General features: G+C 47.8%; 1 protein-coding gene across 1 annotated transcript in view; it reads right to left on the bottom strand.

The window, feature by feature from the left end:
• Positions 1-24,435, bottom strand: part of LOC138574266 (ferritin, higher subunit-like) — a 110,944-nt gene that overhangs the window by 27,677 nt on the left and 58,832 nt on the right. Inside the window, exon 3 of the mRNA XM_069649401.1 lies at positions 6,035-6,160. Within this exon, the coding sequence (XP_069505502.1) occupies positions 6,035-6,160 (126 nt within the window). The remainder of the gene's footprint in view (positions 1-6,034; positions 6,161-24,435) is intronic.

The following is a 24,435-nucleotide window of genomic DNA, read 5'->3' as shown; positions in this document are numbered from 1 at the left end:
CGATATAATCAGTCGGGTCCTGGCCCTCGCCGCCTTCCGGCAGACCGACCACACAAATGTTGTTTCTCCTCGCTCTCCCTTCTGCTTCTTCTGCTCGAGACTCCAAGTTGGCCACCTGTTGCTTGAGGACATGGATCTCTTTTGTATTGTCGGCACTGGTGTCCATATTAGATTTCACCGCGCCCTCCAGGCTGCTTGTGCGTTCCGCCAGTCCTCTGACATCCTGTCTCAGCAGGGAGATTTCGATGCCCACTGCTTCAATTTTGGCCTCCAGGGAAGTGCATAGATCCATCATCGCAACCCCCCAAGATTCCTTCAGCTCCATAATGGCCTCCAAAAACTGACGATTATCAGCCGCTGTCGTGCCCTCAGCCTGTGCCATTGGGCCTTTGGTTGAGGTGGCCGCAGGAGACAGTTGTGCTTTCGCAAAAATGTCCATCGTGGGTTGTTTGGTCTTATTCTTGCCCACGGCCCCTCGCGCTGCCATTTTCTGGTTCAGCGACCGAGTGTCCCCCCAGCCGCAGTTTCCGCTCTTTACCGACTGTCGCGGTGGTCTCCAGGCAGTCGCAACCTCCACCTTCTCTCGCCGCTGCTAGTTCAATGCTTCTCGTGCTGGTTGTGGTGCGGCCTGCATTTTCACACCTCTGCTGCCCTCGGGCCCCTGCCGTCCGGGCCAGCGCCCAAGCTTTCACGACTCAGGACCTACGGCCCCCGGGGGTTTTTGTATTCCGCCTTCACCTTGCCATTGTCGTTCTTTCCCCGTGGCCGCCGCCTCTATTCGTCCTCTTCGGGTACCCTGATTTCATTTCTTTTGTTGTCGGCCATCTTGTGTGACAATGGACCGAGCCGACGCCGTCGTTCGTCGTGCAATTCCTCCAGACTCCCGCTTCCGATTTTTCCCGATCTTTATTCAATGAGCGAAGCATCCATTCCCATGCGTATGTGATCGATTCTGGAACCAGTGGCGCACTTTTAAAGGTAGTTTGTACGGATCATCTGTCGGATCCACCGGAGCTCCACGGGAAGCACGTCCTACTCCATTGCTGCTCAAGCCACGCCCCCTTCCCAAAAGTATAGTTATTGTGCTACCTGCAGAAGCACAGGAGTTTCTGTCTTAAGTCAGAACCCACTACACCCAAAACCAAGTCTATTGTTTCTCTAAGACGAACAAAAAGAAAGAACCAGGTGGTTTACTCAGAAAAGTTCCACAATTATGGATACCCAAAAAAAGGTAATGGAAAGTTATCTTGATAGTCCACTTGCTGGACACTATGGCCAAAGGAAAACACAAGAGTTAGTCACCCACCATGCTTGATGGAAGTACCCATCTATTATTACCTGATGCATTGACATATATGCAAGAGAGACACATTAATATGCTATTCCCCTAGTTGCCTTCTGTGCCTCCACGACACTTGTGTTGTGGAACGATGGATCTTGTCACAAACCTGCCGGTGTCACTAGGATGAGAGACTATCTGGAGCATGGTGGGCTCGTTCATCAAGATGGGTCCTTCTGAAGTCATAAAAAAGAGCAGCAGGGGCAGTAACAATGGTTTAATTCTTTCCTTTCTGTCGCGTTTAAACTCCATGTCTTATCAGAAAGTATAGCCTCCAGCAGTGGCCGACAGTTCATTACCCATTTCTGGACAGACTTAGTGCTTGTATTAGGTATTTCATCTTATTTATGCTGCTTTATTTTTAACACCACCCCCACAGCAATGGACAAACTGAATGAATGTACCTAAACATTAAAGAATACTTCTGCTTTTAGTACACTAAGCAAGAAGACCAATGGGCACTCTCTCTTACCCAGGTGGAGTTTTCCTATAATGACTAATAACATACTCAGGCACCATCCTGTTCTATGTGTCCAAAGCTCAACAAGCATGGGTGTGACCACTATCTACTTTGACCTCCTCCAATGTTCCCACCGCTTATAGGTGGATAAAGACCATCCAAAAGTGATACAAACAGCCTCATTACACGGACGGCGGTAAGGGTTTACCGGTACCGGTAGACCCTTACCGCCTTACTACGAGGTCCCTTTGCGGGTTGGAGAATTTAATGCCTGCTTTTTGCAGGCGTTAAAAACCAACCCGCAAAGGGACCAGGGAGCTAATTACGGCACCGCAATTTGCGGTGCCGTAATTAGCACCGTCCCCATTCCCATTATGCCCTATGGGGCAAAAATGGGAATGGGGAAGGGCAATGGGGGAAGGGGGAATTACCGCCCCACCAACCTTGGAATAGGGCGGTAATTCCCCTTTCCACCAAGGCGGTGCCGGTATTTTACCGCCATGGACCAAGGTGCTAATAGCACCTTGGTCCACCGCCGTCCGTGTAATGAGGCCCAAAGACTTCCATCAACACCATCTGAAATGTAAGGAGCACTCCGTTATGCCTATGAGACTAGGGAGCAGGAACCTCCCCAACATGAAGGAGACTGGGTGTGGCTATCCATTAAGGATATAACAGAAGGATCCAACCATTAAGGTCCATAATGCCCATACAGTATTCTAAATATGATCAACCCTTTAGCAGCCCAGCTTCTTTTACCCAAGAATCTCAAGATCCAGCACATATTCTTTTTGTGCTACAGATTTGGGCTTCATTCATTGTCTGCTGATCTGACTCATCACATGGAACCCAGTGGGGAATGCAAGGTGTCAGAGGGATTGGTTTACAGGTTGGAGGGGTACACATTGTTTCTATTTTTGCTCAAGTCAGTAGATTACAAATCGAAGACCACACATAGGAACCAGCGACCCAGGGAAATGCTCCACAACTGCAAAGGCATTCTATGAGAAACCTATTATCAACCATCAGTTGACAGGGATGAATGCACCCAATCAAAACACCAGCTCCATCCCTACTCGCACTTCCTGCATGTACCACCTCCAGGACCCTCTTACCTGCAGTGGGTTCCTCTATGGAGACCTTGCTGGCCCTCTCAAACTCTGTGAAAGACAACTGGCACCTGAATCCAAGATGGCGGCTGCTGTCCCCAAGGACAGGCAATATCACATCCACTTGATGAAACATAACAGGCCAACTGTAAGTTCTGGTGTAACACCTGGTGTACTCTGCTTCAATTCTACAGGAGCGAAGATGACACTACCAGCATCTTCCCGTGATTTTCAAGCACCGCTGGGCTACTGTTCCCACCTTTCAGACCATGCCACTTACTAATAGTCTTTCTCCATGATGGAAGTATGCCATGTAATGTCAATCCTTAGTGAGGGAATGTTATTGGGAGCATGGCTCCTCAGAGAGAGTGGACCTTAGGCTGCTCTTTCAAGGGATTCTTGTAAACCGAGTATTGCCTTTAATATGATGCCGCGTATCCCACTTGGCCACACTTCTTTTTGTTTGTTGGTAGAAGGAGTTTTGCTTTAATTTCAAAGAAGCCTCCTGCTACCTCAGCTGTTCTCAATAGCTAAATTGACCGACCTCCTTTCTGTTGCTTTACAGTGAAACTTGAAGGGGCACTGAATCATGGTCATTTCCTGCAAACCACACTACTGGCAATCATTCAGTGAAGAAGTCTTGTAGGGGTAGATTTACAGGTGATAACCAGTCTCATGTCTGTCCTTTGCCGCTCCTAATTCTCATATCCTCACTGTGTTGCCATGTCTTTTCAGCCCTGTCTCTGAACGCACGTCTTTAGATCAGGGGGTCTTGTTGGGAATGGGGCCCCAATTGGCTGGATGTCCGGCTTCTCCCCTCATAGCCGTTTTCCGGTGTCCCTCCTCAGGGTTGGGTGACATATGGGGCTTAGTGAAATTATGGCATCACCCCATGCTCGGATGGGTATTTATAAGGTCAGCAACACACTGCCTAGAGCCTGTTGCAGTCTCCACGAGCAAGAAAGTGGACTTAAAGGGGCCATGAATTATCTGGAATAATTTCATTTTGTGGGGCGATTCGGGGAGCATAAATGCGCCAGGCTAGTGAATGCTTTCAGAAATGATGGCCAAAAAGCTTGGGGCACCATTAGTACATTACAAATGCAAACATCCTGCTACGTGATTTCCTTTGTACTTGAACAAAGTTACTCATGATGCATTTCTGACAGTGGCAAAGATAACCCTTTAAAGTTGGTGAGAGTATGCTTAGAGACCAAAAAGGTAAAGCTATGGCAGTAACAGACCCTGATTGGGCTGCTCACCTTTGCCACCAGAGAGATGCCACTGGCCAGGCTATTTCCAAGAAGGTTGGCAAAGGGCATAAGGGAGTTAAAGCATAGGCATTCTTTTTGAGATGGAGGAAAGATGTAAAGGTCATCCATAGGGCATTGGACGAGTTCTTGGTCAACTTCAATGGGGTATCACTTTGGAGGGGGATCTGAACAAACGATGAACGCCTCGAACGTCTTACTGATGCATCCGGCAGTGTTGGCTTTGGGTCCAGTCTTGCAAAAGGCTGATGGTCCATGGGTTGACTGGATGGTTGGAGGAGGAGTGAGTTGGCCACTAACATTTTCAAGAGCTGTCCCCCCTCCTGGCAGCTGTTTCCATTTGGGGGAAGTGAGAGGATCAGCTAGCTAAGAAAGGCAGTAGCTTGGTCCGACAGCTGGTCCACTCTGCATGTTCTAAATAAACGCTCATCACGGTGCCTGCATACTCTATGGCTGATTATGGCATTATGTTTACTCTGCCCAAAAAATAACATGAACTGGTCTAAGAGGTTTGTTGAAGGATGAAATAATGGTTTTTGCTGATACTTGATCCCATTGCCAGGCGGAAAGGTTGCAGGGATTGCACCAGAGGCCGAATAAGTGATGACACAGCTCGTACACAATCTTTGGGTCCCTCAGATGAATATTTTAGGAGTTAATGCCCATCCCTCAGATGAATATTTTAGGAGTTAATGCCCAGTTGAAAGCCACAAAAGCTAAATACAAAGATGGCATGTAGGATTTCAGGTAATGGTAAAATTCGAGGTACTGCAGGACATTACATTTAATAGATGTGGGCACATTAGTGGAATTCATCTTGTGGGCATGACAGAAGGGGACATGTAAGTGCTGGTTGGCAGTGTGAGCATCAGCAGTGACCTTCATAGCAAATGTCTGGGACCCGAAGCAGCTTCGCAATGGTTTGCTGCTGTAAAGGATGATGGCTGGATGTGATAACATTGTGGAGAAAATGGAGGACACCAGGGGAGGAAAATCATTGGCACCTTCTAATCAGACTTTAACAGGGCCACTATTTAACAAAGACAACAGCGCCAAGGAGTGAAGTGGACAGGAGACGCGTGCCTCAATGGGAGGGCTATTGAAGAGAGGCAGAGAAGATGAGTTCTAAAATCCCCGTATGAAGGACTGACCATAGTGGTAAGGGACCTGTAAGTGATCATCAAAGAGGAGTCTTTTTCCAGTGGTGGGGACAAGAGGCTGTTTGCAGGAGAGGATGTACGGCTGTGGTGGTACGAATTGAGACCTAATTCTCAAGAGTGGTATGAACTCTTTTTTTGTTACCGACTAGGGAAAGGCACATTCAGCTAACTGGAAAAGAAACCTCAAATAATACTACCGATGTCAGTAAGATCCTATTTGGCAACCTGCTTTGGTGTGCGCTGCCGAGGAAATCCAAACCGAGAGATTAAATAATGAATGCAGAAGCAGAGGTAGTCCAGTGGGTAGGACACCAGGTTCATTCTTGACCAGGAACAGGGGACTGTCCCCAGACATTTCCAAAGCCCCTGGCCATCCCTTTAGGCGGCTACCATCTTGGCTTAAGTTGAAGCTCACTGCTTTCTTCTAGGAAGGATTTTCCCACCTGTTCATTAGACTCTCTAACCTTAATAATATTAGTCTAATTATTTCCATGTCTGTGTATGCTATGTGGTGTCTGGTGCTGCAGATGAATGCATAGCCTCCCTGACTCCCTCCACAGTGACTGGGAGGAGTAAGTGACTAGCCCAAATGTGCTTACTGGATATTGAGCGCCCTCTTATGGGTAGGGTTGGTAAGTGCCACCTCCAGGAACTTCTCGGATCTTGATGGACATCTGAGCCTGACACATACTCACATGGGGGTCACTCTTCTCTGTTGCCAACTTGTGCAAGTCAAGTAGCACCTGGTTAAGCGTCTTCTCCAGGTGGAGAGCCGCTTGCATAGCCTCCAATGAATTGCCCCAATCCTCACGCTCCGGCTTCTGTAGAAGAGGAGATGCACATGAAAATGAATATGCATGGAAACAACCTTTTCTCAAATACACCTTCTACATATACACCATGAAAACTCCTATAGGTACCACCTTACTTCTCCTGCACTCATATGCACAGGGACTCTTACCACAGATGTACCTGATATCGCCTTCAATCACATATCCGTTGAAATTTAATACAGTTAGACTCCAACAACTTTCTTTAATAGAACCCGCAAACTCCTAGAAATTACACACATGCAGAAACCTTTTACAATAAGACATATCGTCACATCCAAACCAAATACCATATCACCTATTATTGATATTCTCGGACACCTTCCACAACAATATTACACTGCCTCTGCATTCCAATGGGCTCAGTGTACCTGTCTGCAGAGCCATCCGTTTAACTAGTGGAGAAGAAGTCCTCAATGGGACAGTTAAGGTTGGTACAGATGGCGGGTTGATGGGGTAGGGTTGGTTTGCGTATGTGTTTTTGTCTGTTAGTGGCTTTTTAAACTGGAGTAAACCCCTTATTTATTTTTTCTACAATTATTTATATAGCGCCTTCATCCAAAGCGCCGGAAAAAGGTCAACAGCGATACAATGATGTGTGAATAGAAAAAGCAAGCATAACAACAACACTGGCAAGCAACAATTATGCAAACAAAATTCTGCAAGCTGCAAAAATTAGGAAAAGGCAGTATCCAGCAGATGTTGCTTTAAACGCACTCGGTGTAGGACATAATAGGATATCTGAAGGAAGAGTGTTTCAAAATTTAGGGGTCAAACATTGAAAGGATCAAAAGTGAGAAGGAGCACAATGGAGGATGAGCGGAAGCAAGAAGAAGTTGAGGAGAAGAACAAAGACACTTTCAAGGGTTTTGTGCACAATGAGCAAAATGTGCAGATCGAATGAACTGGTGAGCAACATCCATTATTCAACAGAATATATTGATGCTCAGTTGGTGGACAAATTAGAAATGTAATAAACCTAAGACTGCTTATATACATTTTAATTTGCAGTACTTAATAGTTATCTTGACCACGTGCAATTCTAGTAAAGTAAATTTTCAAGGCCTTTAACTTCATTTGACATTAAGTGGTTGTTTACAGGAAATGTTGAGGAAATTGAGTGGTCAGTAGTGCATTTTTAGACAAATTGGACCAGTCAAGTTGTTCAGAAATATAGTAGGACTAAATAAACATTACCAGAGGTTTCAGGTTCTCGATCAAAATGTTTTTAAGAAATGTAGTTCAAATGCTTGGACAGTAAAATTGGTCATAAATGGGGCACTGATTTTCAGGAGTACTTTAGGATTCTGCCTGGGGAATTTTTGTGCTCTTTAGTGACAAATGGTGCACTCCTAAGCATACAAGACCAGCAATATTGTTCCACAGTCATTGATTACTGTATTGTGGATTGTTTTTTCTTCAGGAATGTTAGGAAGTGTTGCATTTCTTATTGAACAAAGAGTGCACACTATGCTCTTGAGTTAATTTTCCAATGGCGAGGGTAGGCACCACAAAGAAGATGTCTGACAGACAGAGGTGCTGGTTGGCATTGCCTATGCTCGACAAGGGGGCATTGGAAAGAATTACTAAATCATAAGAAATTAGGATATTCTCTTAAAACTGTTAAACAGTTCAAAGGCCACGAAGGAAAGTGTTAGTTTGTTTCAGTCTTCGGTTGAAACTATCTGAGACGGAGCTCTTGGCAAACAGCATCCCAGGTTTTATGTTTATTGTATGTTTTTTTATTGTTTGGTTGTTAGGCACTTAAACAGCAAGTAAATTCTGTTTCAAAGCGCCCACAGGACAACAGGGAGAGGACATGGGAATGAGAGATATTAATAAACATAAAGATATTAAATACAGTGGAGGGGAAAAAGAAATGAATAACCGACTATGTCTTGTGAGTATTTAGAACGTGCACGTGCAGAAGGGAGGGGCAGTGGGAGTATGCGCTGGGGTGCCCACGCTCATGGGTGAGCAACAGATGAAGTGCATGGTAAGATAAGTGCGAGCCTCCAGGACAGGGGATGTGCTGAGGCAACTGCTGAGGGTAGACAGAAGCTGGGGGCGATTGAGTGTGGGAGGTCAGGGCCCTGAGGATGCATAATGGCCCTGGTACCCAATCAAAGCAACTGTGAGTTTAGCAGAGGAGAGAAGGGGGAAGGAGCAGGTTAAGAGGAAAGTCTTGAGGAGCTTGTGGAATTTAAGGAAGTCCTGCTCAAGAGGGAGGGGGGACTGTTCCCTGAAAGGGAGCCAGCTGAGGAAAGCGATCGCCCTACTGCCCTCTGTTTAGTGAAACACTTTACACGCAGAGAGTTGGTGCCAGAGGAGCAGTTGTTGAGACAGGCATTATTCCATCTCCTTGGACAAGTATTCCTTGGACCACCAACCCCTCACAGTTATAGGCCAGTTTATTTCCTCACTGAACATTGACAGCAAGATATTCTCCAAATGTTTATTGTTCAGAATGGAGGATGGGACTCAAGTAACAATATTTTAAAGCCCTCCCAAACAGGTTTTATGGGTGGGCTAAGTACAGTGAACCACTGCTTCAGTCTGAGCACCATCATGGAGAAATACAGTAAGGTTTCTAAGCAATGCTTATTTTAGTCTATCGTTTGGCAAGTATGGTACACCAGTATGGTAGGAAACCAAATAACTAGATGTGGAATCTGGGGTTCTCTCGAGGCAAAGCAAGCTCAAGTCATAGGGTTGATAGGTAAGAAAGAAAAACATTGGGTACACTGCAAAACTGCCACTGTCTCAAGAGCAAGGGGTTTCAAAAACAGTGAATGTGCAAGAAAACCCTGCAGTCCAGCAAACTGGAAATTCAGGAAAATCAGGAACTAGAAACAGTCACAAGAGAGAGTGCGCATCAACAGCCAATGCTGCACTGACGCAGACTAATGACCACCTGCCTCGGGTGTGATCAGGGCTAGCACCTGCTAGCCACGGGTGTCCTGCACCCACCACCCACCCTTGGCTTGAAATGCTGGCGGCTAAAGAGTATGCAGAACATTCTGGGAAATGTGGTTTTTAGCATGCAAATGAAGGTAGGCAGCTACAATGTTCTAGTTCTTTTTTAAAAATGTGGTCTTCTGGTGCCACATGCATACCGGTTCCTTGTTTGTATTTATTAAATGTATAGAGCGCTTTAATCCAAAGCACTTTACATAGCAACAACAAGATTACATAGAAAAATTGGAAGCATAATTATAAACATGAGAAAAACCTTCAAATAACAATAAGTAGAACAATTTACCTAGGTCTATAACAGAGAAGCAGAACAGAGAAAAAGAGTAAGAGGGGAGTAATGAGGTTAACAGGATGGGGAATGAAGACGATGAGATTTCAAGGAAGAACGGAAGGAGGGGTATGAGGAAATGGAGCAGATAGAGAGAGGTAGAGAATTCCAGTGTAGGGGGGCAAGAAGCTGAAATTATCGGAAACGAGAAGAGGCACAGAGAGGCGGGGGAACACTGAGTAGGAAAAGATCAGCAGATCGGAGGGGGCGAGAGGGAGAGTAGAATGAGAGGAGAGAGGAAAGGTAGGGAGGGGCGAGATCGTAAAGAGATATAAAGACAAGACAAAGGAAGTTAAATTGAAGTTGTGAGTGGAAGGGAAGCTAGCCAAGAACAGAGAGTGGGGAAGAAATGGAATCATGAGGAGAGAGAAGACAAAGGGTGCGGTTAGCAGAGTGATAGAGGGATTTGAGAGGAGCAAGATGAGAGGCAGGAAAGCCAAAGAGGAGAAAAGAGCAATAGAAAAGGCGTGAGAAGATGACGGAAGAGATTAAGAGTTTGGTGGCATGAAAGGTGAGGGAGGAACGGATTTTACGAAGTTTGAAAAGGTGGTAGCGACAGGCGTGGGAGGTGAGAGAAATATGGTGGTTAAAGGTGAGGGAGGAGTTGAGGTGAAGGCCAAGATTGCGAGCATGGTTAGAGATGGGGAGATTAGAGGGGGGAAAGCGAATAAAAAGAGGGGGAGACGGCGGGATGGGAGGTAGAGGGAAATAATGTGATCTCAGTCTTGTCAGAGTTGAGGGAGAGAAAGTGGGAGGACTTCCAGTTTTTGATAGCAGTAAGACAGGAAGAAAGATTAAGGTGGATGTCAGGGGTGAAAGAAGAAAAAGTGAGAAAGAGCTGGGTGTCATCAGCATAGAAATTATGAGAGATACCAAAAGAAGAGATGATGGGAGCAAGAAGAGAAGTGTAGAGAGAGAAAAGAGCCAAGTACAGAGCCTTGGGGGACACCGAAGTCCAAGGGGAGAGAAGGAGAGGTATGGCCGCCCCAGGAAACAGTGAAAGAACGGTTGGAGAGGTAAGAGGAAAGCCAGTTGAGAACAAGGCCTTTGAAATCAAAGGAAGAAAGAGTATTGAGGAGCAAGGGGTGGTCAACAGTATCAAAGGCAGCAGAGAGATCAAGGAGGACGAGGATAGAGGATTGCTTAGAGTAGCGAGCAGAGAGGAGGGAGTTGAGAACAGATGTGAGAGCAGTTTCAGTGGAGTGTTTGGGGCGGAATCCAGATTGAGAAGGGGTAGAAGAAAGAGATTGGATACAAAAGCAGAGAGTTGAGAGTAGGCTAGGCATTTGAGAAGCTTAGAAAGGAATGGGAGAAGAGAGATTGGCTGAAAGTTGGAGGTAAGGAGAGGGTCAGCAGAGGGTTTTTTCAGTATAGGAATGATTGTGGCGTGTTTGAAATCAGAAGGGAAGGTGGCAGAGGAGAGACAGATGTTGAAGAAGGAGGTGCCATAAGAGATGACAAGAGGATAGATTTTAGGAATTAGAGGGGCGGGGAGGGGAATCAGAGGGGGCAACAGTGGGGTTAGTGTTGGACAGTAGGAGTGAGACTTCGGAAGGAGTAACAGGAGAGAAGTTAGACATGTAAGAGGAAGGGGTGGGAGTAAGAAGGGGAGTGAAGAATGTTTTGGCGTAAAGTAAGGATCTTGGATGAGAACAACTTAGCAAGTCGGCAGGAGAGAGATGAGAGGTAGAAGAATGATCTTGGGTAGGTGGGGAGAGAAGACGAGGTAAAGTCTAAAAGATACAACGTTTGTGGGAGGAGTGAGAGAGGAGGAGGTTAGAATAGTAGGAGCACTTAGCGGAGCTAAGGCAAGAGTCATAGAGAAAATTATATAAGAAGTAGGAGGTTTGATTAGAGGGAGAGCGTAGCTTGAGCCAGCGTCTCTCGAGGCGCCACATAGACAGTAGTTGAGAGGAGAGCCATTGTTGAGAGGGTTTGCAGTAGGACGGAAGGTGGATAGAGGTTGAAGCTGGTCAAGCCTGGAGGAGATAGAAGAGGTCAGAGTGGATAATGCTTCATTAGCTGAGAGAGAGGAGAAATCAGAGAGAGGGGGTAGGGAGGAAGAGCATGTGTCGAGGAAAACAGGGGGGCTAAAGTTACAGAGATCCCGACGAGAGAAGGAAACAGGGGAGGAGGATGGAGTGAAGGGAGAGGGGGGGAGTGATAGAGAAAGAGAGTAAAGCATGGTCAGAAAGATAGTTGGGAAGAGTAGAGACTGGGGAGGAGGAGTAGGGAGAGATGAAGATAAGGTCAAGAGTGGAGCCTGAGGAGTGAGTAGGAGAGGCCAGGAGAGGAGTTAGAAGGTAGGAGTCAAGAATAGAAAGAAGAGGGGAAGGTTGATGAGAAGAGGGAAGATGGGCATTTAGGAAGAATCAGGGACCTGCGCGCCTATTGGCCCTGTAGCCAGTGAGGAGTCATCTCCTGTGTCAGGGGACTGTTCAGGGAAGGCATTCCCAAAGCTGAAAATGTTGGAGAGCTTTTCTTCACCTCTGATAGTATATTTACATATTTATAAAGTGTCAAAGCTCGCAAGCATCTGGGCGCTACATATACACACAGCGAGGACTTGCAAAACGGGACTGGATATATAGAATCGATAGCTAGTCAACTAGTAGCCAGAAAAGATCAGTCGACTAGATATGTTTTTACATTTTTCCAGAACACTAAGTAGTGTGCGTCCAAGCGTAATGCTAATGGTCCAGTATTCCAGGCTTGTGTGGCAATGACAGGGAAAGATAGCCGAGGCCTCTGATTTTTCTGGTCCTAGGAATGGTCAGCAGACCACTTGAGCTTGAGCAAAGACACCTAGATGGCACATACGGTTTCATTTGTTCCTTTAAATAGGCTGGAACCTTGCCATATATACATCTATGAGTCAGGGATAAGGCCGCAAAGCGTATTCTTGCTGATACGGGTGACCAGTGAAGTTGCTTCCTGGCATGAGAGATATGCTCTCTTTTAGGGATGTTGTAGATGATGCGCACTCCTTCATTTTGAAGTACCTGCAATCTCTTAAAGTTGTTATTACTTGCCCCAACCAAGAGGGCATTGCAATAGTCTTGGCGGGGCATAATGATTGCCCTTACCAAAGTTATCCGGTTATGAAAGGATAAGAGTGTTCAACACCGTAAGATGATAATGTGCATTACCCACTACGCCGTCAACATGTGCATCTGAGCTCACGGAGGCATTCATATGTACCCCTAATGTTTGCACTTTTTCCTTAATCTGGATACAACTTTTTTTGATGGTCACGTGGGAGTCTTCAGAGCCTAGTTTGGCTCCAGCTTGTGTTGAGCTGAAAATCATAAGTTCTGCCTTGTCTGGATTCAGGCACATCCAGTTCTGGCAGATCCAACCTTTCACAATGCCATAGATGTGATTAAGCCTGGCAGAATCAATCTTGTAATCTCCACTCAGTTCCATGAGGAGCTCAGTGTCGTCTGCCTAATTAGCAAAGTGAACGTCTAAGGTGGTAAGGAGATCACAGAGTAACCGCCGCCAGGTTGTGTTGTATTCCGAGTCCTTGTCACTCTCCCACGCTTCGTACACTTGGCGTTCCCAAGTCTGAAGGGAGGAGTGTACATTTGGCTCGAATACACACGGCCGCTCCATTGTCCTGCTGCGGCAACAAACTGTGCTGGTTTCGTCGATTGGGACGTCTTTTTGCTCTACACGACTACGAGGCGTTCCCTGCTCTTCTGAACCTGCCAGCTGCTGAAACTAACGTGGAGAAGCCTGGGTCTGCTTGCTTCGGGGACCGGTGAGTAGTTTAGCTAGGATCTGGTCGCCCTCCTGCAGTAGCCCATTGCTTTTCCCTGCTGTGTAAAAACAGCACCCTTTTGGCCGTACTCGCGCTCTGCTTCTGCCCGCTGTGGAGGCTGCGCTTGAGTTGCGGAACCTGTTCTCCTTCTGCTGTGCACTAACCCGAACTGCCTGACTTCCTCCGAAGAGCTTCTCCTTTTGCCCGTGGGCACCGGCGTGGCAGGTACTTTGAGCACAAGGCTCCACTCTTCGCAGGGCTCGGACTTCCATCTAGTTAGGTGCCTCTGAAGGCGAACTGAGTCTAAAGCGTTATCGCACTGCCTGTTTTCCTTTCCTTTCAGGTGGACTACATATTTCGTGCTTTAAACGCTTGCGACTGTGCATTTGTATATATATTGTGTTGATATGGTATGTGTTGGTTTAATATGGTGATATTGTGATTTTCTCGCTACGGTCATTGTTTTAAAGGCCTTAAAATAAATGTGTATCTATTTTTGATATAACAACTGTTTGGAGTAGTTTGTCAGCGCTCTTGCTTTGTGTGCTCACTGCGGGCTTTCAGTCACCCTCACCCCTCTTGAGACCTAGTCTTGACCGCCGCGATCGCTACCTTGATTGGTCTGGCTCCTCCAGAGGTTACCCTGTTCCAAGTAATTAGGTTGGCCTTCTGAACTTCTGCGCCACCAGGACAGAGTTCAGAAATCCGTCTTAGTGTTAGGAAAGATTTCGTAATTGTAGGTAATTTTCCTTCCATGTGGCAACCCCTAAACTTTTTGCTGTTGTTTTGCACCTTGTTCTTGACTTTGCCAGAGTAGTGCAGCCTTCTGCTGCACTCCTCTGGGCTTTCGCTCCTTCTTACGGGGAAACTGACATGCCCTTAAGACAGTCAGTACCGGGGAACGCTGTTTCCCGTAGTTTCTTTCATCGTGTTGCGGCTATCGCGCAACATGACACAAGAGGGCACTGTAAGCTAAGTTACAGCTCTCTTGGGTCTCTAGCCTTCTACAGGCCCTAGATACTCTTTTAGGATGGTATTTGATCGGTGCAAGTCATTCAGGGACTCGAATGGTGGCAGCGATCGTTTTGTTTATTTTGAGCTCCTTTTGGCGTTCTGAGCACGTTTTTCGCACTGAACCCAAAATGGTGGCCTGGCTCCCAAAATGGCCAGACCACGAGGCTCCTTTGTCTTGTCCACTGACCGTCTTGCGCCCTTCACCTTCCCCAGGTCGAGCGACCCGGGGCCTTCCTTATTTGGGCATGTACTTTCCCGCGAAACGTGGTTGCTTTCGCGGGCTTCTACATGTCGTTTGTGTGCCTCCAGGGTGTGGGCTGGGATGTCTGGTTCCAATACACATCCTGGGTGCCAGAGAGTCTAGGGTGGTGTGAATGCCTGGGACCACCGTGGTCCGTGATTGGTCCACGTATGGTATGTGTGTTGATGAGCGGATCTCCCATTGGCTCCCCTCCGTTTTGGCGCGAAGGGAACCGTGGATAAGAGGGAGCTGGAAACACCACTACCATGTCGATCTCCTGAGTTCTCACGAACGAAGGAATACAGGAGCCAAGTATCCTGCAACCACGAGGCTGGACCGAGGAATCGCTGGTGACCCGCTGAAGGAATCCTCCTTTGCACTGCTGTCGTCCTGTGAAACCCTTTCCTCCTTTGATCGAACCAGAAGGCCTGTACTGGTGCTTCGACCTTTGGAATAGCAGGAACAGCTATTCCCGGCGACTTCATCAACTCCTGCCAAGTAAGCCTTCGGAAGTGTCTCTGGGCCATCCAGTTGACTGACCAGCTTACAAGGGAGTCCTGCTTTGTAACCGCCGCCAGGTTGTGTTGTATTCCGAGTCCTTGTCACTCTCCCACGCTTCGTACACTTGGCGTTCCCAAGTCTGAAGGGAGGAGTGTACATTTGGCTCGAATACACACGGCCGCTCGGTTGTCCTGCTGCGGCAACAAACTGTGTTGGTTTCGTCGATTGGGACGTCTTTTTGCTCTACACGACTACGAGGCGTTCCCTGCTCTTCTGAACCTGCCAGCTGCTGAAACTAACGTGGAGAAGCCTGGGTCTGCTTGCTTCAGGGACCGGTGAGTAGTTTAGCTAGGATCTGGTCGCCCTCCAGCAGTATCCCATTGCTTTTCCCTGCTGTGTAAAAACAGCACCCTTTTGGCTGTACTCGCGCTCTGCTTCTGCCCGCTGTGGAGGCTGCGCTTGAGTTGCGGAACCTGTTCTCCTTCTGCTGTGCACTAACCCGAACTGCCTGACTTCCTCCGAAGAGCTTCCCCTTTTGCCCGTTGGCACCGGCGTGGCAGGTACTTTGAGCACAAGGCTCCACTCTTCGCAGGGCTCGGACTTCCATCTAGTTAGGTGCCTCTGAAGGCGAACTGAGTCTAAAGCGTTATCGCACTGCCTGTGTTCCTTTCCTTTCAGGTGGACTACATATTTCGTGCTTTAAACGCTTGCGACTGTGTATTTGTATATAAATTGTGTTGATATGGTATGTGTTGGTTTAGTATTGTGATTTTCTCGCTACGGTCATTGTTTTAAAGGCCTTAAAATAAATGTGTATCTATTTTTGATATAACAACTGTTTGGAGTAGTTTGTAAGCGCTCTTGCTTTGTGTGCTCATTGCGGGCTTTCAGTCACCCTCACCCCTCTTGAGACCTAGTCTTGACCGCCGCGATCGCTACCTTGATTGGTCTGGCTTGTCCAGAGGTTACCCTGTTCCAAGTAATTAGGTTGGCCTTCTGAACTTCTGCGCCACCAGGACAGAGTTCAGAAATCCGTCTTAACAAATTGGTGTACAGCGGTGGGATACGACTGAAGGTATCCAGTGTTGCGCTCGAACTAGGGCATTTCAGGTTATTCCAACCAGTACACGTAGTGAATTGTTGTAGTATAACTTTAAAAAGGACATAGTCCTATCAAACAGTATGGAAACAAATACCTTGTTAACTTTAAATGCTTCCAAATCAGAAACATTGAAGAAGATGTGTGCGGAGAGAGGTGTTTCCTCTCAAGGCACGAAATTGGAAATGATCCAAAGAATCGTGGCGTGGCAAGAAGTGCAGCTTGACGCTATAACTTCTGAGGACAGTGCAGAAGGTGGTGGGGCTGCTCTCACTGGTAGAACCGACGGTTCTGCCGCTGCACTGATCCATCGCGACCACGAGGACAGGGAGGATGTGATGTCTGTTTCCTCTGCCAGTGTTGATGGGGAGGCTATGCTTGAATTCAAGAAGCAAGAGCTGCGGTTTAGGCAGCAGGAGCTTGAATTCAGCATAGCCAAACTAAAAATCGAACAGGCAGAAAAACAGAAAGACAGGGATCACCAGTTGGAACTGGCCAAGCTTCAGGTTGAAAATGGGTCCAAGGGTCCTACACATGGGTCTGGGGCTTCCTCTCATCCACGGTTTCCGAAAGATCTGCTCAGTGTGTATGAAGAAAGGAATGACATTATGGACTGGCTGAATGCGTTTGAGTATGCATGCGAGGTTCAAGAAGTTGACAATGCTGATAAGATTGCGTGGTTGCTCAGTAGACTGCCCCATTCTGGCTGTAGTGCCATTATGGAAATGTCGAAGGCTGAGCGGGCTGATTTCGCAATGTTAAAGCAAACTCTCATTTTAAAGTTTGGGAAGACTCCGGCCCAATATTTAAAGCGTTTTCGAGAGTATAAGAAAAAGGAAGGTGGTACTTGGGTATCTTATGTCGCTGAATCTTTGAAAAACTTAACTGGCTGGGTCGAAGGTTATAAGGTTTCTACCTTCGAAGGCATGATAAATCTTGTCATGCTGGAACATATTTTTGCTTCTTCTTCCCCGGAGCTTAAGCAGCATTTGGCCGATTCGAAGGAGATAGATCCTAAGAAGCTGGCCATTGCAGCAGACTTATGGGTGTCACATCGAGTGTCCCATAAGGACAAAACTCATCCTGGTAAGCAGGAGGAAGGGAAAAAGTCCAAAGATATGGAGGGTGGGGAATCTGCTAAATCTTCTTCCCATAAGGGCCACAAAAAGAAAAACAAGGGTAAGACACAAGAGAACTCACAGGGCAGTGGAGGTCAGCCTCCGAAACAGAACTCTGGTTACAATAAGCCTCCCTACGTAAACAGACCCAATGGGGCTTGTTTTTCTTGTGGAGCAACTGACCATGTGAAGGGGGATCCCCGGTGTAAGGTTAGACCTTTGGGGGTCCACTCCGCTAATCTGGCCTTCTCCTCCTACGAGGAAGAAGAGATTACAGGAGCATCCTTCTCCTCAGACTCATTTCCCAGCGGAATAGAGGCTGAGGTAGTTTTAGTGTCCCTGGGTTCCTGGGAGCCTAAAGTCGCAGAGGCTTATGCTAGGATTCCGGATAATACCAAGCACTACTTTAAAGACAGTGTGCTGATCAATGGAGTGGATACTCCAGCTCTTAGGGATAGTGGGTGCAGTCGCACTGTAGTGGATTCTACCTTGGTAGACTCAGAGGAAGTTGCCAGAGCTACTCTGATGCCCACTAAGTTGGCTGACGGCCCCCTCCGTATGTTTCCCGTGATCCCTGTAAATCTTACTTTAAATGGTACAGCAGTCAGGATTCCAGTGAGCATTCAGAGAAACGTCCCGGGAAAGGTCTTGTTGGGTAATGATCTCAGAGCTTTAGGGCTCGTAGGAGACACTGCCGAAAGACCCTACACACGGTCTCAAGCACGGGCAGCATTGGCCAAGTCCAATACGCCGCCCCAGCCGAAGGGGAAACCCAAGGCGAAAGGAGTCTACAAGTCAAAACGAGGGAAAGAGAATATTCCCCCGAGCTCGCCTACCACTGCGGTGGAGGAAGTTGGTCAATCGCCCGGGCCTGACGAGGAGGTGGCGATGCCTGAAGTCTTCGACCCCAACGATCATCCTGAACTAAAAGACTTGTTAGTTGAAGGAGGTCCTGATAGGGACGAATTCAGTAAAGGCCAACGGGAGTGCCCATCTCTGGAAGGCCTAAGGAGACAGGCCTGCTCCCAGCTTGAGGGTGAACCTCCTGGGAAGCATAGGATTTATTGGGAAGGTGGACTCCTGTATAGTGAGCCCACAGAGTCTACAGAAGGAGACCATAGGAGGTTGGTGGTTCCCCTTGCTGTTAGGCCCTTCCTCCTGCAGTTGGCGCATGAAGTTCCCCTTGCTGGTCACCTTGGTATGAAGAGGACCAAGCAAAGGTTATCCATGCACTTCTACTGGCCCAAGATGGGGGTGCAAGTAGAAAGTCACTGCAGGAGTTGTGCCTCCTGCCAGTTATCTGGTAAGGTTGGCGCGACAATCCAAGCTCCGTTGGTACCGCTCCCAGTTGTGGGGGTACCATTTGAAAGGGTAGGGATCGACATGGTTGGTCCCCTTGACCCGCAAACATCCTCAGGCAATAGGTTTATCCTGGTGCTGGTCGACCATGCAACCAGATATCCTGAGGCCATCCCATTGACAACTGTAACTGCCAAGTCAGTTGCAGAAGCTTTACTCGGCATATTTACTAGGGTTGGCTTCCCTAAAGAAGTTGTGTCGGATCATGGCAGCAACTTTATGTCGAAGTATAGGCAGGCTATGTGGAAAGAATGTGGGGTCACCTACAGGTTCTCTTCTGCATACCACCCCCAGACCAATGGTCTGGGGGGGCGTTTCAACAGGACGTTAAAGAGCATGATTGGGGCTCTGGAGGAGCCTCAGAGAAGAAAATGGGATCTTCTTGTTTCATGCTTACTGTTTGCCTACCGAGAGGTACCACAGGAGGGTGTTGGCTACAGCCCCTTCGAACTTCTGTTCGGTCATCCCGTACGGGGACCCTTAGCCATCGTCAAGGAGGGATGGGAGATGCCCACTCCCCCTGTTACTACCAACGTAGTTGATTATGTGCTAGGGCTCAGAAAACGGATGGTACTTCTGATGGGCTTGGCTAGTGATAAATTGAAGGCAGGGCAAGCGCGGGTGAAACATTGGTACGACCAGAAAGCTTCCCTCATCAACTTTACACTTGGTCAGCAAGTCCTGATCATGAATCCCATAAGGCCTCGAGCTTTACAGGACAAATGGTCAGGCCCTTACCCAGTGGTGGAGCCCCTGGGTGAGGTTAACTATTCAGTGGACCTTGGAAGGCCTGGACAGGCTCCAAAAGTGTTTCACGTGAATAGGCTGAAGGCTTTCGTCCCAAGCGGCGAAATCGCAGCACTGCTATTGGCTTCAGACGTTGAGGAAGAGGAGTCTGAACTTCTCCCCGACCTGTTCCCAAGCAGTCCTTCAGATAGCTCTTTTGAGGGTGTCCGAGTGGCCCCTCACCAAAATGGACAAGGCTCAGTGGTTTACCTTGGACATGAAGTAGGTGGAGGGAGGAGACAGCCTCTACTCAGTCAGGTACAAGCAGTACAAGACTGGCCTACCCCCACTACGCAAACCCAAGTGAGAGCCTTTTTAGGACTCACGGGGTATTACCGCACTTTTGTGGCAGACTATGGCACCATAGCTGCTCCTCTGACTGCCCTCACTACTCCGAAGAAACCCAAGAAGGTAACTTGGACCGACGAGTGTGAGAAGGCCTTCAATGGCTTAAAAGACTCCTTGTGCCAGGCCCCTGTCCTCAGGGCCCCTGATTATCAAAGACCTTTTATCGTGCAGACGGATGCCTCTGACACTGGGATAGGAGCTGTACTATCACAAGTAGATGAGAAGGGTAAGGAACACCCTATCGGTTTTATTAGTCGCCAGCTTAAGGACAGAGAGCTCAGATGGTCCACGGTAGAGAAAGAATGTTTCTCTGTTGTGTGGGCCCTAAGGAAGCTGAGGCCCTACCTCTATGGGACCCACTTCACTGTGCAGACTGACCATAAGCCGTTAAAGTGGCTAATGAACATGAAGGGGGAGAATCCAAAGTTGCTTAGGTGGTCCATAAGTCTACAAGGCTTCGACTTCACTATTGAGCATAGGCCAGGTGTCCAACATAGCAATGCTGATGGGTTGTCCAGAATGTTTAACCGACCTGAACAAGAGACTCATCCAGGGGTGGATTAGTTCCCCCTGTCCATAGTCTGGGAGGGGCGAGTGTTAGGAAAGATTTCGTAATTGTAGGTAATTTTCCTTCCATGTGGCAACCCCTAAACTTTTTGCTGTTGTTTTGCACCTTGTTCTTGACTTTGCCAGAGAAGTGCAGCCTTCTGCTGCACTCCTCTGGGCTTTCGCTCCTTCTTATGGGGAAACTGACATGCCCTTAAGACAGTCAGTACCGGGGAACGCTGTTTCCCGTAGTTTCTTTCATCGTGTTGCGGCTTTCGCGCAACATGACACAAGAGGGCACTGTAAGCTAAGTTACAGCTCTCTTGGGTCTCTAGCCTTCTACAGGCCCTAGATACTCTTTTAGGATGGTATTTGATCGGTGCAAGTCATTCAGGGACTCGAATGGTGGCAGCGATCGTTTTGTTTATTTTGAGCTCCTTTTGGCGTTCTGAGCACGTTTTTCGCACTGAACCCAACATGGTGGCCTGGCTCCCAAAATGGCCAGACCACGAGGCTCCTTTGTCTTGTCCACTGACCGTCTTGCGCCCTTCACCTTCCCCAGGTCGAGCGACCCGGGGCCTTCCTTATTTGGGCATGTACTTTCCCGCGAAACGTGGTTGCTTTCGCGGGCTTCTACATGTCGTTTGTGTGCCTCCAGGGTGTGGGCTGGGATGTCTGGTTCCAATACACATCCTGGGTGCCAGAGAGTCTAGGGTGGTGTGAATGCCTGGGACCACCGTGGTCCGTGATTGGTCCACGTATGGTATGTGTGTTGATGAGCGGATCTCCCATTGGCTCCCCTCCGTTTTGGCGCGAAGGGAACCGTGGATAAGAGGGAGCTGGAAACACCACTACCATGTCGATCTCCTGAGTTCTCACGAATGAAGGAATACAGGAGCCAAGTATCCTGCAACCACGAGGCTGGACCGAGGAATCGCTGGTGACCCGCTGAAGGAATCCTCCTTTGCACTGCTGTCGTCCTGTGAAACCCTTTCCTCCTTTGATCGAACCAGAAGGCCTGTACTGGTGCTTTGACCTTTGGAATAGCAGGAACAGCTATTCCCGGCGACTTCATCAACTCCTGCCAAGTAAGCCTTCGGAAGTGTCTCTGGGCCATCCAGTTGACTGACCAGCTTACAAGGGAGTCCTGCTCTGTAACCGCCGCCAGGTTGTGTTGTATTCCGAGTCCTTGTCACTCTCCCACGCTTCGTACACTTGGCGTTCCCAAGTCTGAAGGGAGGAGTGTACATTTGGCTCGAATACACACGGCCGCTCGGTTGTCCTGCTGCGGCAACAAACTGTGCTGGTTTCGTCGATTGGGACGTCTTTTTGCTCTACACGACTACGAGGCGTTCCCTGCTCTTCTGAACCTGCCAGCTGCTGAAACTAACGTGGAGAAGCCTGGGTCTGCTTGCTTCGGGGACCGGTGAGTAGTTTAGCTAGGATCTGGTCGCCCTCCTGCAGTATCCCATTGCTTTTCCCTGCTGTGTAAAAACAGCACCCTTTTGGCTGTACTCGCGCTCTGCTTCTGCCCGCTGTGGAGGCTGCGCTTGAGTTGCGGAACCTGTTCTCCTTCTGCTGTGCACTAACCCGAACTGCCTGACTTCCTCCGAAGAGCTTCCCCTTTTGCCCGTTGGCACCGGCGTGGCAGGTACTTTGAGCACAAGGCTCCACTCTTCGCAGGGCTCGGACTTCCATCTAGTTAGGTGCCTCTGAAGGCGAACTGAGTCTAAAGCGTTATCGCAACGCCTGTGTTCCTTTCCTTTCAGGTGGACTACATATTTCGTGCTTTAAACGCTTGCGACTGTGTATTTGTATATATATTGTGTTGATATGGTATGTGTTGGTTTAGTATTGTGATATTGTGATTTTCTCGCTACGGTCATTGTTTTAAAGGCCTTAAAATAAATGTGTATCTATTTTTGATATAACAACTGTTTGGAGTAGTTTGTAAGCGCTCTTGCTTTGTGTGCTCATTGCGGGCTTTCAGTCACCCTCACCCCTCTTGAGACCTAGTCTTGACCGCCGCGATCGCTACCTTGATTGGTCTGGCTTGTCCAGAGGTTACCCTGTTCCAAGTAATTAGGTTGGCCTTCTGAACTTCTGCGCCACCAGGACAGAGTTCAGAAATCCGTCTTTACACCGTGGAGTGCGCGGAAGCCAGATTGATTTGGATAAAGAATATTTGCATTTTCCAGATGGTGCTGGAGCTGTATTGTATCAATTTTATCGATGATTTTCAATAGGAAAAGCGTTTGTGATGGGGCGCAGGTTGCTGCGGTCGTTTGGGCTAGGGCGTTTTTTTTTGGCAAGGGAGTGGCCACTATGTATTTAATAATATCTGGGATCAAGGATTAGCAAAGCGTGCTAAGAAGGGGGAAAATATATAAGAATTTTGTAGTATAAATTTAGGTGGAAATATTTCACCCAAACACGATATCGGACACATTGTTTTAAGCATCTTTGGTTCGTGGCCTGCAGAACGTGTCCCATTAAGTGGACCATGCAATGTCCAGGCTTCTTTTTCCAAATGTCTTCAGTTCATAGGATACCACCCCCTAGGTTGTTGGACGTCTGGGAGCACAGGAGCCCACAGGGAGTATATAAGGTGACTCGCTTGGCAAAATATTTGCGCCCTGCACCCCAGAGCACCTTTCTGATGACACAAGTAAGCTTGAATTTGATGCAGCATGTGTTGAAAAGCCAGTGTCATTAGGGAAGAAGACCTTAGCATGCTTCAAGCGATGGAGAAGGATTTGGATATGAAGTTCCCACATTTCACCCTGGCAGAGCTGTCCTTCAGGAGGCCCATTTCATTGGTGCCTTGATGTTTCAGCCTTTGTAGCAGGGTGAGGTAATTAACCATGTCATAGACAACTGAAAGATCCAGAGGGCTGACTGCTACTAAGTGGTTAGAGTCCAGAGTCCAGGTCATGGGGGATGTCTTCTGTTGTATGCAGGGGAGCATTTTCAGTCTTCCTCCATGGACGGAAACCTGACCATGTGTCATGGAAGAGCTGCTGTATTTTTCTTGATGTTTTTTCTTACTATCTCCTGAATGAGCTTGGCTTCCAGTCGTAGGAAGGAGATGGGTCGGTGGTTGGAGAGAATTGCTGTATCCCCCTCCCGTATCTGCAATAGAGTCATGATTGTAACTGCCTTCAGGCTGTCTGCGTGTCTACTAGAGACCATGGAGGAGTTCTTTAGGGTTCTCAATGGAATTGCCAGAGTGTCTCCCAGCTCAGTGTTCATATATATTGACTTTAATGAATATGAAATGTATCCCGATCTTAAGTGAATCCAAATCGGAAGCCCTCAAAGCATGTCCCTAGTGCTGGAACAAGAGGAACGGAAGAGAATCACACATCCTTGCAGAATTCTACCCACAAGAAGATTCAGGTCATATAACTAAAATCTGCTCCTCATCCACCCATCCAGATATCATGGCTTCACCTTATGGAATGTTCCAACAGCCCATGCATGATTTCTCTAAGTTCAGGAGCCGCTTCAAAACCCTCCTCTACCGTGCTTTCCATGAAACCACCTTCAGACACACCCATCTCCCCAACCTGTCAGAGGCCGAGACCTGATTGATGGACATGCAGACCACCTCTCACAAAGGGGGACTTTATAAGTTGGGTGGAAACAGTTAATCCAGCGGTGTTTGCTAAATATCTCTAACTGTACAGTCGTCCTAATTCAGAGTTGGAGGAAGGACGATCGGCTGTATCCCCATGGATTTTCAGGTGAACGGCGGCCATCTATGTTTGCCCCCACCCAGGTGGTGAAGGTAAAAATTGTAAAATGCCAGAAAATCATGTTGTTGTTTTTTTAACTGTATACAATAGAAGTGCTTTCACTTCCCTTCAACACCGCGGGAACAATGATACATGGGGACATTGGAAGGATAATAGAAAGAGGGCATCTCTGAGCCTCATCCTCTCACCACCTTTCCCATGTTATGCGGAAACAAGTCAGAAATGACCCCTTAGTGCATTTGAAACATATGCAGCCGGGGCATGAACTACTTCTGTGTACATTATCCGTTTCCACCATCGGTATGATGGTGGGCAAGGATAAAAAGAATCTGAACAAATCTTCCAGTGTTTACCATTGGCATTAGCAGGATTGCTGGAGGTAGTCCACAACTACCACCATGCTCAATGGTAAACTCTGAATTGGCGAGA

Source organism: Ambystoma mexicanum, chromosome 1p (genome assembly GCF_040938575.1).
Source record: "Ambystoma mexicanum isolate Mex_15411 chromosome 1p, UKY_AmexF1_1, whole genome shotgun sequence".
NCBI classification, from domain to species: Eukaryota; Metazoa; Chordata; class Amphibia; order Caudata; family Ambystomatidae; genus Ambystoma; species Ambystoma mexicanum.
The sequence above is the reverse complement of the archived record's forward strand: the minus strand, read 5'-3'. Positions and strand labels throughout refer to the sequence as shown.